This window comes from Dermacentor albipictus, chromosome 7 (assembly GCF_038994185.2).
Source record: "Dermacentor albipictus isolate Rhodes 1998 colony chromosome 7, USDA_Dalb.pri_finalv2, whole genome shotgun sequence".
In the NCBI taxonomy this organism is placed as follows: Eukaryota; Metazoa; Arthropoda; class Arachnida; order Ixodida; family Ixodidae; genus Dermacentor; species Dermacentor albipictus.
The window spans coordinates 14,532,194-14,551,962 of NC_091827.1; the positions used below are offsets into that span (position 1 = coordinate 14,532,194).

Sequence of the window (19,769 nt, forward strand, 5' to 3'; positions counted from 1 at the left end):
TCTTGGGGTTTCAGTGAGGGCTAGTTGGCAAGACAGTGGCTTTGTTTACTGTGCAGCTTAGCTGAAAGAACTGCTGACATCATTACTTCTTGCATTGTGCTTCATTTCGCCTAAGCAGCACACTGAATCAAAACAATCAGTACTTTAAGGAACATCAGGTTCGATGTGCCTCAATTCACTCAACCAGCCTAAACTAGCAGAAACACACATTACGGAAGGAACTTGAAAGCAGGATTAAAATAGTTAGAAACAGGATTAAAATAGTTATCACTCTCCCCTCTTTCACACAAAAAAGCACACTGACCTTGAAAAAAAAAAATATTGCATTTGCTCAATTCTAACATGGTCTTCATTGTAAAATGCATTTGATCTTCACAGCCAGATATCAAAACATTGCACCAATTGTAACAAACACCTCAATTTTTTTATACCTCAAGAAATTGTAAATATGACTGTGATAAAGATGAGTAGCTTCATTGTTCACTCAACAGATTTCAGGGAGAGAGAGAGAGAGAGTAATGGCACTTCGCCCTCATGTGAAAAAATAAAATTTATTGCATCGGAGCTACAGTGCACAGGGCATCACTCTCAGAGGCCTCGTTATCAATATCAGCAGCTCAGAGCATGCCATCTTTGGTGCCGTCCACTAGATTTGTGATATCGCATTTCTTAAATACCTTGCAGACTATGGTAGCCAAATTAACTTATAGAACGTGGACAATGCTACTGCAGGTCCCACAGCTGCAGCAGCATGCAGATTTGATTGAATTATATATAAATCTTTAATGCCCATGATGATAGCTTGTCACTATGAATCGCTCTTATTAGATGTCACAGACACAGCTTTGTCACTATGCTACTGGCAGCCGTGATGGCAGTCATGATGACATTGGCGCCTCGTGTTATCATGTGTACACTGTTTTACTTTTTGACAGTGACCACTTTTTCACCACATTATCACTGCTATAAATTTGTCCCTTGGCACAAAATGTGTCTGTTGTGCTGTCACGTATCTCGTTTATGCAGCTTTTTGAGGTGCCAGTACCCCAAGATGGTGGCCATGATGCCGTCAGTACAAATTATCTATTGTAGTTTTGGTTTCGCACTGGAACCTAACGCGCGTATTAGCTTTCAGTACATTTTCGCATAAATAAAGCGTGCGTCATAATAGAAGTAAATAGCGTAAACACTGAAATTGAACCCTTCGTGCATGGGATGCCATCACGAACGCACCTGCTTGGTGATCAGTCGTTGCAAGATGTTCATGATGAAGCCCAACAGCCTTGGGTACAAGCTGAGAGACTGGATGACAGTGCGCATAAGCAAGGTGGGCAGGGGGCTCTGCTCCATCAGCTGCTGCATGACCACTGCCAGAACCTCTTGCGTGTAGATATGCTTCTCCGCAAAACACAGGGATGTTGCTGGAATTCAAATATCGCAAACAAGTAATGCCCCAAATTCCCACATGTAATGCCCACATTGTAATGTAAGTACATCGTAAACAAGTAATGCCCACATCGAAAACAAGTAATGCCCGAAATTCTGCAAGGTACATATGTGATAAGGCAGGTAAAGAATAATGGAATAATCTACACTGACAAGATTGCATTTCTGCCATCCTCCTGTTGCTACCCGTATGTCGAGAACATTGTGAAAGAAGACCTAAATAATGCCAAAAAATGCATACTGACGATAAACAAGATTGGTCTTTTGGTACCGCTTTAGAGTGCTTTAAAACGGCCATATGAGATGTCATTAGTGTGATTGATAACTATAGTAGCATGCTTAGCAGTATGAGTAGAAGAGAATTAATTGCACCCTTATATAATATCTCTCAACAGAGTTCTGGCAGCATTTATTGTTCCAGTTTAAACAGTCCCATTCCCGTTTCATTAGTCCACAACAGTATATTTAATGACTTGGCAGTAACGGTGAAACACAGGATATGCAATGCTAACCTTTGATGACTGTTTTGACATCACACTTGGAAGGATCAATGTTATGTAGGGCCACCAGCAGTTCAGCAGGAGACACTGGACTTGTGAAGGTTGCTGTTGATTCAACTGGAAAGAAAGCAGGCGAAACGGCACGGTCAAGTATTTGCAATATCCCTGTTTCATTTGCACAGCAAACCAGCTGTCAAATGACAGCGTTTCCTTACGGTATTTTGCATGTCGGGCTGCAGAGAACCAACATGAAAAGTTATGTCAGCTCTATGAGGATGTCGCATAAACACAACCTCCGATCTTGCAAATGCACAAGAAAAGAAAGAAAGTAATGTTTCTTACCATGGCTACCAAGTAGCCGATTAAAAACTTCTTTTACAACAATGGGATTCAGCTTGATCAGCTTGGGGAGTGCTGCTATCACTTCTTTCTGCAAGAATGGGAGGCTTAAATCAGTTGCTGTCCATAAACAAATGCAAGGTGAATTTCAACTCAAGCATGATGTTAAATGTGATAGAACAGCAAATCCATGCCCAAATGTGTTTTCAAAACCTGTTTCGGGACATAAAATGCCACAACTGTCTCCCCTTTAACAGTGTTAGTGAATAACAGCATACGATAAGAGGAAGTTTTAGCTCAGGAGCGCTTGTCTAAATATGTAAGAAAGGAGGACCTTTTTCTCGTCAAGCACTGCTTAGATTTTGATGAGGTTTGTTGCATTTAAAACAAAAAGTTCAAATCTAGTGATGGTAGAAGCAGATTTTTATTAAGGTCATCAATTACATTTTTTTTAATTCCTAAATTAAAGAATAGAGCTAATATATCAAGTTTACAACTCCATAACGCAGTAATGAAAGAGGCCATCACAATTTTGTGAACTCCACCTAATAATAGAATTAAAGCAAACAAAACTGATGTATTGTATACCGTTCTGAAATACACCACTAATTTTTGAGTAAGAGTTTTGCAAAATCCTGATAGACACTGTAACAAGTTCACTTAAGTTGCAAATTTATATACATACCAAATTTGTCCGCTTTAGATGCATTTGTTCGCATAAGAACTGCAACATCTACTTTTGGTACAGAGTTACAGATGTATAAAGTTAGTGCTTCAATTTATTTTTTTAATTTGCTAGCTTTTAGAACTTGTAAAAATAATTCCAGGCCTTACATAAGAATTCTGCTTCCTAGATTCACTAGAATATAACTTTTTCTCTAAAATGCAACAAATTTCATTCAAATCGGTCCATCAGTTGTGTCATGAAAGCACTTATGCATTTTATATGTACTTGAATTGGGAAATCGGACTTGGCTCAGAGCTAAAGCTTCCTGATAAAGCCTGATAGTGAATCTGACTAAAAAAGGATTCACAGGAAGAGGAATACATAATTCATCTTTTTCTGAGGAACAATAAAAATAACATGCTGGACGTTCTTGAAGCGTACAGTATAGCTGTTACTTTTCAGAGAAGCTTAAGCACGTTAGGTCAAAGTGCTAACCATAGAAACTAAACATTTCAATTAAGATTGTTCAAGAATTATTGAGAATAGTTGCTTTGACATAAGCAGCATGTATAGGAAATTTGCAGGCGCAAGTTGGAAATCAGCTAGTGCAAGACAGGAGTAATTCGAGATTGTAGGGAGAGGCCTTCGTTCTGCAGTGGACAAAACAATAGGCTGCTGCTGCTGCTGTTGATTATTATTATTATTATTATTATTATTATTATTATTATTATTCATAGCAATGAAACGCATCTGCTAGCTGCCTAATGTTGGCCAGTTAGAGAAAGAAGCACTAGAGAGCCCTTTCTGTGCACCATGGTTGCAATCAAACTGAGACAAAGCCAAGTGTACCTTTGAAAGGCCGTTCAGCACTGGTATCAAGAACCGCACGTCAGACACACGCTTGTGGTAAAGGTCTCTGACCCTGGCCACTAATTCTGATGATGGTGGAGCTGAAAAAAAAAAAAGTGAATAAACTTGCATACAAAAGAACACCTTTAAGAAAAAGCTGTTATTGGAATGTTTTAGTATTTCTGCTGTGCCTGTTACTGTGAAATGAAATTGTGCTAATAAAAAAGCTGAAGCAAAGCATTTTGCAGATTATATTGCTTCAAGCTCACATATTCATGGATTTTTATAAGTTACATATAGAGTAAACAGAAACGATGGCATTATAAACAGGCTTTTTTATCAAAAACAATCAAACAAAAATTCTCCAAATGAAAAGAAAGATGAAGCTGAAATGGTATGAGCGAGCACAGATCATAGGTAGCAACAAATGAATGGCTCTGAAGTAAGTGAACATGCTGAAAACACACTATCCTGTACAAATAATTACTGAAATAAAACGTTTCTCCCTTACTGTCACGTAAATTTTTTGAGCTTGAATAAGGGGAGGGTAAAATTTACACTTTCATACATAATTACATAATTCCCAATTCTGATCCATTCAAACAAATTTGGCTGATACACTGTTTCACATATATTTTATAAGCAGTTACATAAAACAGGATGTTCAGTCATACAGCTCAAACAATATCTCTGCCTCATTAGTCTTTCCTTGCTAAGCACTTGCTCGATAAGAATAAGATGCATGTATACTAAGGGTGTGAGAGCAGTCACTTTCAAGGCCAAATTGAATACCAATCGAAGAGTGGGAGAAACAAAGGAAACTGAATACAGATAGTTATCAAATGGTTTTCGAGTGGTTTACGAATACCAAACCGCTGTTCTCACCATCAAACTTCACATCCTAGTGCATTCACAATGTTAGCAGGTTCTAGTCGTTACAGTGTCAGCTACAGCTGGTTTTTAACAGCACAAACGCAGAACTAGGAGCAAATTTATTTGCATGCTCTGGTCTAATCGGTGAGTGCAAATGACAGCGGTTTAGTTTTTAAAAAATCTGGCTCCCTGAGTGACGCATAATGCTCCATTATGTAACTTCTCATGCTTTATGTCTACTATGCCCGTCAAGGTGGAACTTATTGCACAGTTGGTGATTTGAAATACTTGAAAAACGTTCATCTTTATGGATAATTACCATTAGATTTGTTATTTGAAAGTTTAGAATATTTGCATGCTGCTAACGCGCCCAAGGGATCACTCACTTTTGTCGGTGAGAATGTGGATGATGCGGGTGACGAGCGTCTCCGCCCCTTTTGGGCAGTTTTCTACCAGTAGCAGTAGCTCTGGGGAGGACATTCCCATGCCTTTGACCTGCGTTCACAGACACCAAGTCACTACACTAATGAAAGCATTATGACTGCAGAATGACAAGAATGGGCAGAGAAAAAAAAAAAAACAACAAACATGGAATACCATGTTACTTCTGGCCTGCACAGTAACATACCAACTTTATACTAATGTGATCATGCTGTTGGACTGGTTGGTACACAGTTTACAGAGTGAAAACAGCTCAAACTAATGGGACATAAAAGTGAGGCAAACACAGTGCTGATTTGCAACTGAAGATTTCTTATGCAAGCAGCAAAAGATAGGTTGCTACACCACATAGAAGTTCCACAATGATTGGCTGTGACGTCACTGTTTTGAGGGTGTCTGATAGAGCTTGGTTAATTTTTCGTTGGTAAAGACAGACTGCATTGCGTTCTTTTTTGTTGGTAACCTTTTCTTTCTTATGGAGGGGAGAAAGTCACCAGGCTGCCGCCCAAAACAAGGCTATCGAACAGAAAAAAATAACAGTTTTCGATTCAAGTTGGCCACCTCCTCTGGAGCTTTTCTTACATGCATTGCCTGCACTTGTGGCTCAACTATTCTACTATACCCAATTTGTAAATACACTCTATCTTACTGTGATTTTAAAGGTAGCAGCACTGTTAGTACGGTTTTCAGCACATTACATTAGGGGGCAGACTAGGCATTGTGTTAACGCAACAATATTTGCATCCCATCCGATGTGGGGACTCGTCAGGCTGTGATGAGTGCAAAAAATACGAAACAGTGGACCACATATACTTGTTGCTTGTCCTAAGTATGACTGTGAATGGCAGGCATTGATCTTTTCGTTAATACCAGTTAACAAGAGGTTGCTCAGGTAAATAGCGTTACTACGCTGTTGACCAGATGTATCAACGAAGCAAGTAATCAAGGCTCTCTTAGAATATTTAGTTAACAGAGGACTAAATTCAAGGCTTCGAACACGACTGTGTATGTAATCGCATCTTACTGCCTGTCCTCATCATTACTCCTCAGTCCCCTATCTTTATCCTCTTCCCTCTCCCGCTGAGCAGAGTGGCAACCTGGAAATCTGTGTTTTCCCAATATATACCCCCTCTCTCTCTCTCTCTCTCTCTCTCTCTCTCTCTCTCTCTCTCAATAAAGCTTCAATTCACATAGAATCCAGCATTGGTGTTGGATTGACATAATTCTTTTGTAACTACGTGTGGCCTGAAGAACGAACAACAGGTGCAATCCTTCAGTGCAGCTTAGCAGCAACGTTGAGCGTTTGTAGAACATAAATTTGTGTTACTTTGCTGTAATTATTCTTCAGTTATGCGAATGAACTTGAACAGGTTTGAACTGGTCCTAACAGTTATCTTTTCTGCTTTGGAGTTGAACTGGAACTGAATCATTTTCAGTGAAATGAAATTTAAACTAGAACGAAAAAAGTTCTGGTTCGACACTCTGCCCAAGACACTCCCCTTTGAGCGAAACGTTGCTTAGTGATGATGATGACTTTTTTGGAGTCCTGTCTTTTTAATCTTTTAGTTATCCTCTAAATGTGTTACTTATTATTCTTTAAACTATACCTTAAATCATCTCTTGTGGTGGCGAGTTAACACATGAAATGTGAAAAGGAAAATAACTACGTTTTTCTACAACACTATCGGACTCAAGGTTGTGCTTTGCTTAGAAAAAGCAGCTTTGATGCTCCCAGATGGCTCACTAGTAAGCTATTCAGTATGTCTTTAGAAGTGGCACCAAATGTAGGCACATATATCCTCCTTGGGATAAAATGGGGGCGAGGAAATTAACTTAGCCAAAGTCTCCTGAGGAATTTTACTAGGGCAATATGTTGGGTAATTATGTCACTTAAAAAGCAGCTGAGGCTCCGAAAAGGGAAAGCTGTTGTTAAGGTGACTAAAAACTTGCTAAATATAGTGAATTTCTCCCTACGTTACCAACAATGTCAAAGAGGCTACAAAGATAAAAAATAACAAATTAAAAGAGGAGTAGGTTGAGCTAGATGGGCAAATTGGACTTCTGAAATGCAAATATGCCAAGTTTCACAAAGAGCACAAGTCTGGAATACCAGAAAACAGCACACAACTAATCAAAAGTTGAAAAAAAAAAAGCATAGAAGGCTGGTGACAGAATCCTCTTGAGGTTGAAAAGAGGACACAGGGTCTACGGCTGTCTCCAGGCTATAACTGCCAGCCTAAGGAATGAATACTCTTAAATCCATTCACATGTGCGCGATGTCAACCTTGTTTAAGGGAAGTAAAACGTGAAAGGACGTACGGGTCCTTCAAGGCCACGGAGAATGGTCCTCTTGATTTCAGCAATGGCACCCACGTACACAACAGCAAGGCTGAACAGCAGATGAAAAACGTGGTCAACCAGTTTAGAAAAGAATAGTACAAAACGTATAATGCTGCAGCAAAGACAGAAGTGCAAACGCTCGTCTTCATGCTGAAGTATCATACCTATGAAGCTGACAAAAAAATGACAATGGCTTGTGCCAACACGCTATGAAGTTTTGAGCTGCGAAGTAACCAGTGTGACAGCCAAAGTGTGGTATGCCACCAAATGACACTGGACACTGCTTTTGGATTTCATAACAAGAGGAAGCGCTTTTGGTTTTGTTTTACTGCCTACCCTGAAGGCCTATGCAGTAGACTGCAAGTAATCTGCCTCTGGTGAGTTAGATTTTTTGGTCGATTCGATTACCAGCAAAGGTCCCAGTCGGTGCCCATACATACATGTCAGCTTCCTTTGAAAATGTATATTTTTGGCCTACCTAAGGAAGATTATAAATTGAACATTTGTCTGAAAATTCGATCTCTCAAAGATGAAGAAGCTTTAGTTATAGTCTAGCACAATTTCTAATAAAATTTCCATTGGCAGCAGCAGCAAAAGTGATGGCTACCACTGTTAACTTAGAATGTGGCTTGTGGGTGTCACTGTGGCTATCCATACAGCGAAGCTTGTTACAAATGCCGCTGAACCCCAACATAACGAATATGGGTATAACTAGGCTTGTGCAAATGTTGAGTATATTTGCATACTTGTACATATAACCAAGTTGTTTCTGTTGGATGTGACTGTTAAAACAAGGTTCAAATCCATCAGATGCAGAGACTGTTGTCAACCAACTGCGCTTTAGGAAGTCATGACTTCACTCCAGAATGAACACAGACAAGAGAGGTGCAACTGCTTTGGCCTTTTGCACAGCCACTGAAAGCCTATGGTTTTTCACACATTCTAGAACAATATGTGTTCAAACAGACAAATTCATACATGGCCACACATATGGACAGACTCACTCATGGATCAGCTTGTGATTGACAGGCAGAAGGTTTATGTACAGCTGCATGCAGATCTTGGTGTTGTCTTCGGTCCAAACTGCAGAAATCCAAACCAAAATGCTCAGACCAACAGTGTAAATGTCAAATGGCCAAAGTGAAACAGTATTAGACAAGTGGTCCCGTGGAACCAAGACCATTCAGACCGTGCAAACAAGGCCAGAATCGTATAGTGATGCCTTTTTTTCTATTCCTTTTGACGCTATCTTTAGTGGTCAGAGCGTTACTCTGTTCACCTTATCAGTGGGATCAGACAGCCATGAACGGTGGATGATAAGAGCAGCAAAGAATTGAGCAGAAGGAATCACTACAATATATTGGCCCATGAGAAGTGAACCAGCTACCTACACAGCCACATCACACTGGTGTACAATGGCACAATACAGAACAGGATCACATTTAAAGCATGCCATTAGGGAGTAATGAAGGAACGAGCTTGCCAAAGCTGGAAAGTCCAGCGAGGAATATGAGTCAGCTAATGTGAACATAAAGCTTAGCTATAGTGTGTTCAATAAGAGAAAACAATTTAAACAAGAGGGATTTCTTAATGTGCCACTGCAACAGGTTCATTTCAAATTAATTTTTTTATTTCTTGTTCACTGTGATATTTGAGAAATGGAGTAGACAGAGCATACTTATATATTATGATGTTGAATTTCACAATACTAAGATGAATGAATATTGAAAAATAAGTACTATGTATCATATTCCATAACTGCAACTGTGAACAGTGCAAACAATTTTTGCATGCACGAGGCTGTTCAACAATCTCATCTTAACAACCTAATGTTGCAACATTACAGCTTTTCTCAACACACCCCTCTTGAGGAAAGCAAAGGTATACTAACAAAAAATCGTTTATCAATGCCCTCAAGATGTAAGACTAATGGCAACATATCCATACTTATTTTTTTACATTTGAAAAATAAACATATTGCAGACTTTTCAAAAATTCCAAGCAGGAAGGAGAACATAAAAGGGAACCTCAAATGTAATGATTACAAATACAGAGAAAGCTAAAAGGTGGATATGGTGTGAAAACACTTGTATATGACAATTGTATAAATAACAGAAGATTAAATCACAATTCTTATCAGTATACAAAATCCAGTGCTTTATGAAAATCTTTGGCAAGTACGACATGTTCTGGCAATTTATACCAGTCCTCAATTGCTTGTGGGAAATCTATGTTACTTTTAAATAACATCAGTCGCGTCAAAATAAACTGCCAACGTGCAGTTGTCAGAAGAGCCAGCACTTCCCCGTCCAACTAGTAGGTACGTAAGCCTGGCAACTCACTCGGACAGCCGTGGAACAAGTGCTGGGGAGGTGATGGTTCCAGAAGGTACCTCAGGTACATCAATGCAAAGTCCTGCCACAGATTAAAACAACAGGTTGGCTTGCCGTACTGAACACGGGCCATGTCTGAGAGATAAAAAACGACTGTTTACCTCAATGATTGGCCTAAAGTTGCCCCTTTCGTGCAGCTGCTTGGCATGCTTTGCTGCCTGTAGCCGCACTTCTTGATTCTGAGAGACGGTCAGTTCAAGCAGTTTCTGCAGGTACTCAATCTGTCCTGGAGGCCGGTAGTCCACCAGTGATCTCAGGATCGACAGCCCATTGGACACTGTAGACTGGGCATGCAATGGCAGAAATGGTATGCCATAAGTGTGTTTCACTACATAAATAGCATATACTTCTCTCTAGTACTTAAGTGTACGTCTATGTCTCACTATGGTAGCTATGTTTACATTTCACTACAGTAGTTATATGTAACAACTATAGCAAAACTATAGTGTAGAGAGAGAGAGAGAGATAAACGAAATGAGAAAGGGAAGGAAGTTAATCGGAAGATAGATATCCAGTTTGCTACCCTGCACTGGGGAAGGGGTAAGAGGAGACAGAAAGATCTAAAAAAAAATCTATAGTGCAGTATCACAGTGTGCAATACCACACTACTTACTATAGTAAAAATACTATAATAAAACTATAGTGTAATATTACAGTATGTAATGCTATACTACATTACTACACTACTAATGTTGCACATTTCACTACATGTTTCGTAGTTTAGTACCTTACAAACCCATGTGCTACAATTTGTAAATAGTAAATTTGCCCTAAAGTAATCAGTTGAAACCTCAATTAGTTAAACTTCAAATAATCAATTATGCATATTGATTTCTCATGCAAGTAATGTTCGCATCTTTGAGCACTAACCCAGCTCAAGGAGCAGAATTGTGCTTTTGCCACAGGCAAGTTAAAAAATTTCTGTATTGTCTAAAAAATACAAAAACATGAGGTATTATACACTGCAGGTGAATTAAAAGCATCCCAGCTTACCTCATTTTGGCAGTACTGCTTCAGAATTATGAGTGCTTCTGATGTGATGGATGGTATCTCCAGAAAGAAGCGGCTGAACAACCTGATCAATAGAAAAATGTCGACGATTGGAATTAGTTGAGAATACATTTTTTTGCCCACCTGCCCATTCATTTATTTTGAGCACCACAGGCAACAATTTTCATTAGTTCTACAAAACAAATTTCTCCGATTGAATCGAATTCTGGCGTTTTCCTACCAAAACCACGATTTGATTATCAGGCATGCCGTAGTGAGGGACTCCGGAATAATTTTGACCACCAGGCAATCTTTAATGTGCCCCCAATGCATGGGGCACAGGTGGTCCTGCATTTAATCCCCATCAGAATGTAGTTGCACTGACCGGGATTCGATCCCGTCACATCGTGCTTAGCAGCACAACACTGTAGCCACTAAGCCACAATGGCAGGCCAAAATTCCTCCTGTGTGTCCAATTTCTAAAGAGTCACTGGTTTTTAAGAGTTGTATGTTAACTAAACAACCGTAAAGATACTGGACACACAAAATTTTCATGCCCCTAGCAGTTTTTCGTCAGTGGGTTTGTCAGCATTGCTCCTGATAATGACTGGGCCGGCCGTAAAAGCATTAGCAGTAAGCTCAGACTCCACCTGCTTTCACTTCTCGTTCTCACAAGACATTACTCTGCTGGGTGCTACTTGCAAAGAGAAATGTTTGCACAACTCACGCATCCCGGTCTCGTGTCTCGCACTTCTGCAGGATGTCCATGAGCAAGTTGGTTAGGCAGTGGACATATGAGTCACTGCTGGTGCACTTTTCCATAGGATTCACCGTGCCGCCCTGCAGGAACCCCTGCAACTGCGCATACTCCTCATACAGCCAAGCTAGGGCGATGTCGACGTGCGAGCGAAGGTCCTCCAAGATGTACTCCTTCAGCACTGCACAGTAAAAAGGATCACTGCCGTTGCTCTACCAAACATCAATCACTTAAAAATTAGCAATGAACGAGAACAACGGGAAACGAAAGGGCTCTATTTTTCAGTAGACACAACTGCATGAAGCCAACGACTCTCAGGGTCAGATCTTACAGACATACACAATTACCCAAGAAAGTGTATGGGAGGACAGCTGTCACTGTAGCTCAATTAAAAGAGCATTGCGGAGCATGTGGATTCGACTCCAGTTGGTAGCGAGCTGTGTTGTTATTCACTTTCATTTCCCTTTACCTTATTGTTTCTACGTAACAATTAAAAACCACAGGTAATTTTCCACGTGCTTTCCTTCACTTTATTGTTGGTGAGCTTCATGCGGCTTTGTCTAAGTTCAAGTAAGCAAATAAGTTGTGCCGAAATATGTATGGTGGAAGGAAAGCGGAGGCAGAGAATCAGATCTAGGTTTTCTTCAACTGCAGAACTTTCCTTGTGAGGAACCCTTATGGATTTGAAATGCAGCAGTGCAAAACAGTGTAGCATGATGAAGACAGAAAGCAAGAAAGCAACACAGCAATTGTGTTGTCTTCTTCTGATCTATCTGTCTTGTGCTGTGCTGTCTCACACTTCAGAAGCCTAATGGGTTTCCTTTCTAAACACGTGCCAAAACATACATTTCCTCAGAAACGCCTGAGGTGCCAGGGAAGGCCACAGCAGAGTTTAATGTGTGTGGCCCACACCAATTTCCAATCTTGGTGTGGCATCTACAGTGATAGGTGCACGCTGCTGGTATACCACGTTTGTTTACAACAGAAGGAACGCTTATGTGTTTCCATTTGCAGCCCCCAATTGCTTTGGCAAGTGGTGGTACGTTCAGCTTGGACATGCTTTCTCTGGCTCTGATCAAAAGAGAACTCCGCATCATTGCAATCCAAGTTGGAACACGCTAGGAACATACCGAATGTACTCCAAGCATCAAGCTTTCTTTTTCCTCGTGAAAAATCGCTGGATAATCATTTTATAACCAAATACCACTCTGGAGAACATTTCAGTGGTTTGAATACATGTGCACGCTTACTTAGCATAAGTTTACATAAGCATTCACAGACACAAAAGAAACACGTACTTGCACTGATTTCTCCTCCAAACTGGGTTGCCAATCCAGCAAGAATCTTGACTTGGACCTACAGCAGTGAATAAGAAAGTTAGAGCCAGTGCTTGTGAACATAAACTAAAAAATAAAAGGGAGGAGGGGGGGAGTGCTGAGAAGAGCTGCCGACTGCATAAAGGAAGAAAAAGACACAGTAAGCTGTTCCATTCCTTTAGTGAGGCTGCCACAACCCTTGACTCTTAATGCTCATCATTACTACAACTTAGCACACTACTCCACTTTCTGTGTCCCTTGTCCCGCTGTGTGCTGCACCACTCAGCCTCATTAGAATGACAACCACCATTGTTGTGTACAGAAAGTATTCCTCCAAAGTAGGCCTGAGAAACTATGAAAACTCAAGAGCTGTGCTGTTGCACTGTTCCAGCAACCATCTCCTCGACAACGCAACTTTTCTTTTTTTGTGTTTACTCTCTACTCACACATTTTTGCTTACACTGCTTTACACAAATAATCTTGTCAACCCTTAACGCATCCATTTTTCAACAGTGAGTCATGCATTATAAACTTTGCTGTTGGCAACAATGCCATGTTTAGCAGTTTCTAGTAGAGAAACGACACATGAATCTCGACCCTTTTCTTGAAGTGCTCAGCTTCCTTTGCGTTGCAAAGCCCTACATGGCCATTACAAAACAGCTTCCAACCTTGAGTACAGTGTACAGGCCTAACAAGATGTACAACCTAACACTAGAAGAACAGCAAGTCAACTTACTATGTTCTTGTGAAGCCTAGGAATTGAGAAGGTCCATTTGATCCAATTGACTGAGTTTTCACGCACAGTCACTCATCAATACCTTTAACAGTAAACACATGTCTTTGCCACACCTGATGCCGATGCCATACGTCTTCTGCACGTACCCCAAAAACCTTCCCTAACCGAATCTCATGTCTTACTAGGTGCTTTCCTTGTTAAAAGTAAAGGAGAGCTGCAGTCCATTTGTTGTAAATGTAACTATGCAGTGCTTGGAAAGGACGTAGTTGTAGCTTCCCTGTAGCCGTGGCAGGCACAGTGACAAACAAAGTTATGGAAGACAGGGAATACACAGGACTCAAATAAAGAAATAAACAGATAAATAAATAAATTACTGCTTCCACTTTTCACCTTGTCACCAACATGCATGATCCACTCAAACTAGCAACAAAGTGAAGAAAGGTATGTGACAGTGGCGGCTGTTCACTGGCTGTAAGATGTAGTCACAGACAGTTTCTCAGATCCCCACCCCCCATAAAATTTCCTTACGGTAAAGTTGAAGATATGCAAACATTTATGCTACGGACTGCTTTGCGATATGCAGCTTTGGACCAGTGCTTTCCAACCTATTTAGAAAAAGGGCTTTTTAATCTGGCGCTAAGTAAGAATAATCTGTACAAAGATATAGCAACGAAAACATGTCTGAAATGAAGACTGGTGTAATATCTAATCAGCCCTACATGCACTTGGCAAAACTGCATCCCGGATTTGCAGGAACTTTTTAACCCCTGTAAATATTACGAGTCACAGCAGGAATCACAATCATGCAAGTATGAAAGAGGAAGAATAATGAAAAATCTTACTGGTGATATGCTGGTGTTGAGTGCCTCTGAAATGAGAATAAAAAATTGTCCTTAAAGTAAGATACGCAAGAAACATGACGAAATAATGACCGAGACACAGTGATCAGCAAGCACAACCCATACTTGATTCACGGCCAGCATCAAGAATCCTCCGAACTGTGGAAACGAGCATCTGGGTCATTTCCTCTTCAGAAAGGGGTCGTGTGATGTCTGCCAAGTTGAGTTGCCGGAGTCTTCGGCTTTTTCCCTGGCAAGATGAAAAGAGAGAGAGAGAGAGAAAACAAAATGATGGGTGAAAATAGTTTCACTTCTAAAACAAAATTACATACTGAGACATAAAACAGTGAATAGGAAGATAGTGAGCTACCTCAAAGCCTGTGGGAACAAGAACTGTATTCTTGGCCTCTTTTTTCTTGGCATCTGCTGTGGTTCCACCTAGAAAGATGCAGTGGAAAAAAAAAAAAGAAACATGCCGAGGTGAGAAACAGAATTTTGGTGCCGTTTTAACAGGTTCATGAGTGGATTTTAGTTGCCTCGTTGTAGTACTGAATCTCTGGGAAATGTGCACATTATTAAGGAGCACTACAGGCAACACCAAAATTGTGCTGGATGACCGATTTTCTAGCAATTACCGAGAGGAAAATGCAGCAATAGTGGCTATGTGTGCTTCTATGGTGGCACTTCAATTGGCATAGGTACGATGGGAAATGCAACAAATGGCTCAGCTTGGCGCATTGCTTAGGAATGGTGTTACTACAGACATGAGTGGCTCTAGTGGCAACAAAACCATAACAGTGAACTGCTGAAATGTTATGTGCTACATTCTCAACAGTAAAGTAAAAACACATTAACTTAAACTCCAAGGTGACCGGAAATTTATTCAAATAAAATTGAGTTCAAGCTAAGGAGAACCCCTTTAAATGTAGCATCCGATCGACTGTGCAGTAAAGAGCAAAAAACCAAAACCATCACAGCACTCGCATTGAAAAAGTCTTATTTTTCCTCCATCAGCACGCGACATACCAGAAGAAGGCTATGTTCTGTATAAGGTCTAAGTGTGATAAGATCATGCCTCGCATGCTGTCTGCTGTGGGCATAAGGGTGAATGTGTGAGGGTGAACCAAAAAGGATGGTGGTTTGATGCGTGCCGTCCTCCTGCATACCTGATGTTGGAGACGTGATCAGACACCCTCTTTATCCTATAAGGCTTAAAGTCACTTGACCATCAGAACACATGCACCTTAATCCCTTTATGTGTCTCTATTTGGAGAACACGGGCTGGGTTGGCCCTTTCAAACTGTCCAAGTCCAATTTGTCCAAACTGTCCAAAGCGTGTTGCTCCAGTTTATACAGCGGACATTCACTCCCCGTTGTGGCACTGCCAAGGAGTGAAGGATACTTGAGATAGGACACCAAGAGCAGTCAAGATGTGAACAGATCACAGAGACACTTATAGGTGTTGCCTCATCGACAAGTTGACTAAAACACTAGTGCAATTTCTTCATGAGGAGAGCCTCCATGCTTTTATTTAATTAAGCATCTAAGCTGCAGGGCAAGCTTTTCTGGAAAAAAAAAGGGAAGGTGGGCTGAACCAAAAAAACTGAAACTTGCAGGGCCAGAGAATCAAACTTGGAGCATATCACACAAATCAAGTAATGCCAATATGAAACTTGTGCTTCCTGTCATTCATAGAGAGACTCAACAATCAGAGTGCCAGATTTCTTTTTGGCCTGTATGAAATATTGCGGACAAGATCTTTCTCTCAATTTGTTTCAAGCCTATGCCACAGCATTCTCAATGTCACCATATGCAATATGGTTTTAGTAGGGCTTCACTGTAGATCCGGGTCTTTTTTTTTCCACAAATGCTTCAGGTAAATGTTTCTTTATGTTCAGACACAATGGAATGGCTTTTTTATTAACCTTTTCAGGGTCAATATTTTTTCACCACATGCAACCGCCCAGGGTCAATATTTCTTTATTGCAAATTTTAATTCTTCAGAGGAACCGTTCTACTTCGATAAAATTTACGGTAATTTTTTCTAGGGTGTTCGTAGTGAGAAAAAAATATTTCACGTTGGTATAATATATGTACTGCTCATTCATGAATAACAACAATAAAAAAAGAAATAAGCCTATAAGAATTAAAAATTTGATGCATTGTTATATACATCGTTCCGAGGTTTAGAAAATGTGCACATGAGAATACTTCGCAAGTCTCAAATGTTCCTGTTCTTACACTAATACTTACGTCAATAGCGTAATCGAACTGTGTAGGTGAGCGCACTCAAGAAAACTGTGTGGTTGTGTGCCCGTTCAAAAAAGCAAAACTTGTGACAAACTTCCACTAATCTTGATCTTACACCAACCAGAGGCAAATGGTTTTCACGAGTCTAAAAAAAAAAGAGAGAAAGAAGAAGAAGACGAAGACGAAGAAGAAGACGAAGAAGAAGAAGAAGAAGGAAATGCATGCACGGCGGCATCCTTCGCGTATGCGAACCCCTGTGAGCAATAAACAAGCAATACCAGGCAGTCACCTTTGAGCGATTAGTAATGAGATAGCCATCAATTTAGCAAGCGCAAGAAGCCAAAACCACCTGTAGAACAAAACTCAAACTAACCGTGGTGCGCGCAAGCGCTCTTCAATGCATCAGCAGTAGTATATAGATGCACCGGAGCAAACAAACCGTGCAACGAAAACTGAGAGAGGGAGGTGTGAGAAAAAGATTATCTGTATTCTTGCATAGTCATGCGCCTTATCATGCTTCACAATATTGTCAGTTCTTCTGTTTATGTCTCTGTGCCTGTATCTTTCGTCACCAGCTCTGTGCGCAGCATCAGGCGTACTGATTTGATGAACATGGTTCTGCTTAGGTCACAACTGAACTGCTTTAAGTTTTCTTTCCTTTCGTCAACAATCGAATTGTGGAATAAGCTTGATGGATCCATTAGCAATTACCCACAGAACAATTTTCTACAGAAGTGATAAATATATATATGCTGTAAATATTTGTTAGCACTCTAAACTTTGATCTGCATTCTGGAGACCTGTTGTGCCTCTTTTGTGTGATCATTTAACCTGCTATATTCTGCAAACGTGTTCTTCTATGTTTGAAGTTTATTATTCATCCACTCCCCGGCTATGTCTTGTATGGAGACAGCAGTATTTGTAAAAAATAATAATAATAATAATAATAATAAATAAAGTGGCAGTACATGCCAGGAAAGAAGAAATGAGAAAATTGGCATGCTTTTTAAACGTACACATGGCGCCGTAAATATACAACATAGACCATTTTGGACTCGTTCACGGAGCCGTATGTTTACATCATTGACCCTGAAAGGTTAATAAACAAGTGACTGGTCTTGTTCAAACACTGTCACAATTTATGAATAGCAGGAAGTTGCTGTGGGATGTCAAAAGTAGCACTGCTACCCATTTCTCAAATTAACATAATTTTCCTGCGTACCAAATTTTTATGAGACAATATCTACGGTTCACAATCACTAACCATGAAAACAACCACAATCACAAATCAAACACAACGAAAGTCAGATCGTCCACAAATGCAAAAAATTATGAAGGTCAAGTGAAGCCACTGCCTTTTCTTTCTGAGCTGTGTTCATCTTCCTCATGGTGAGTAGGTAGAGATTTAGGATCTTGGAAAAATCTCTAGCCAACGTAGCAAACATGGCCTACCTAGGAGTGTCTGAATTGTCTGCTTTGGCTGCGCTGCTTCATCCGTTTGCATGGCCTCTTCCTCTTGCAGCTGCTGCTCCTGTGATGTGACAGAAGATGTAAAAAAGAGGAAAAGAAAAAAAAAAAGAAGGAAAGCATGTGCATAAAGAAACAGATGTAACACACTTGAGTAACAAACTGCAATACATGGCCTGGGCCAGCATTTTGCCTTTCCCATAAACGGATATAGATTGTTATTAGGGAGAAAAGTATGCCCTAATGCCATGGCAGAAAATTGTCTGCTACTTAAATACCTGGAGATCACATCTAAGAATCCTGCACAGAAATGCATTTCAGATGAGCTCCTATGCAATTTCCGTGCTATGTTCATGCTCTCGTTCATTAAAGAAACTGTCATTGTATAACATTCTTTGCCCTGTACAGAGAGTCCCACTAAATTGAGCACTGTTTGTGCCAACATTCTCACCTTGGCTTTGGCGATCATCTCCTCAACTCCCTTGCCCAAGCCCGCGGCAGTCATCTGAGTCGAGATGAGCCTTGCCAAGTGCTTGATCTGGGTCTCTGTGCCTGCTACAGCAATGGGAGTGTAGGATGCTTGGAAGTGTGCAGGCATCGTCTCTGGCAGTGAAAGCTAATGGAGGAAAGAAAAAAATTACGGGGTCTCTTAAGATCTCTCTGAAGAGGTGAACAGCGAAAGCCTACTCTTCTTTTGTCATTCACCTCTTTCTTTTTGCCTCTTCTCTTTCTCTTCTTTCTTTTAGTCATTAGTGCTCACCAGAAAGCATTTTTAGTCATTTGTAATCAATTGTGGTCATTACAAGTCATAGTTAGACATGTTGGTCATATCATAGTCATCAGTAGTCATTACTAGGCATCTTTAGTCATTTCTAATGAATCGTAGCCATTACAAGTTGTCGTTAGACATATTGGTCATCTTGTAGTTATTAGTAGTCATTACAAGTCATGTAAGTCATTATTAGTTATTACTGGTCATTACTAAGCATCTTTAGTAATTTCTAATCAATTGTAGTCGTTACAAGTTGTCGCTAGACATATTGCTCATTTCATAGTAATTACAAGTCATTTCAGTCACTATTAGTCATTACAATTCCCTATTAAGCATGTTAGCCATTTGTAATCAATTGTGGTCATTGCAAGCTGTCATTAGACATATTGGTGATTTTGCAGTCATTACAAGTCATTAGTAGTCATTTTCGTCATTACTACTCATTACTAGACATTTCTAGTCATTTCTAATCAACTGCCATCATTACAAGCTGTCATTAGACATTGGTCATTTCAGAGTCATTAGTAGTCATTACTAGTAATTATTAACCTCTACCAATCTATTATAATGTTATAATTCACTAATTGTCACTATCAATCATTTTTCATTCTTTAATCTGTCTTCATATAGCGTGATGACGCTTCAGCGGACACTCCAGCGGACAGGTCGGCTGACACAAACTTCACCATGAGCCTAGGAAAACTTTCGCCCTAAGACACTGCATCAACAGAACAATCACTGCACCAACTAAACAAGAAGCACAGAACTAATCAATCACAAAAGAATGTAAAACG

The 19,769-nt window shown here is 40.1% G+C and overlaps 1 protein-coding gene across 5 annotated transcripts in view; it reads right to left on the minus strand.

Annotated features, from left to right (window-relative positions):
• The window catches only part of Sym (symplekin scaffold protein), a 45,069-nt gene that overhangs the window by 15,122 nt on the left and 10,178 nt on the right, over positions 1 to 19,769 (minus strand). For 4 of the 5 annotated variants that reach the window (XM_065447174.2, XM_065447172.2, XM_065447171.2 and 1 more), the window contains exons 13-30: positions 18,655 to 18,819; positions 18,189 to 18,267; positions 14,857 to 14,924; positions 14,613 to 14,736; positions 14,490 to 14,515; positions 12,894 to 12,951; positions 11,566 to 11,776; positions 10,842 to 10,923; positions 9,950 to 10,132; positions 9,798 to 9,870; positions 8,460 to 8,538; positions 7,435 to 7,504; positions 5,061 to 5,169; positions 3,802 to 3,902; positions 2,289 to 2,376; positions 2,162 to 2,179; positions 1,959 to 2,063; positions 1,234 to 1,421 (exon numbers count right to left, since the gene is read on the minus strand). In XM_065447174.2, the coding sequence (XP_065303246.2) occupies positions 1,234 to 1,421; positions 1,959 to 2,063; positions 2,162 to 2,179; positions 2,289 to 2,376; positions 3,802 to 3,902; positions 5,061 to 5,169; positions 7,435 to 7,504; positions 8,460 to 8,538; positions 9,798 to 9,870; positions 9,950 to 10,132; positions 10,842 to 10,923; positions 11,566 to 11,776; positions 12,894 to 12,951; positions 14,490 to 14,515; positions 14,613 to 14,736; positions 14,857 to 14,924; positions 18,189 to 18,267; positions 18,655 to 18,819 (1,827 nt within the window). The remainder of the gene's footprint in view (positions 1 to 1,233; positions 1,422 to 1,958; positions 2,064 to 2,161; positions 2,180 to 2,288; positions 2,377 to 3,801; positions 3,903 to 5,060; positions 5,170 to 7,434; positions 7,505 to 8,459; positions 8,539 to 9,797; positions 9,871 to 9,949; positions 10,133 to 10,841; positions 10,924 to 11,565; positions 11,777 to 12,893; positions 12,952 to 14,489; positions 14,516 to 14,612; positions 14,737 to 14,856; positions 14,925 to 18,188; positions 18,268 to 18,654; positions 18,820 to 19,769) is intronic. The other variant, XM_065447169.2, reaches the window with a different exon arrangement.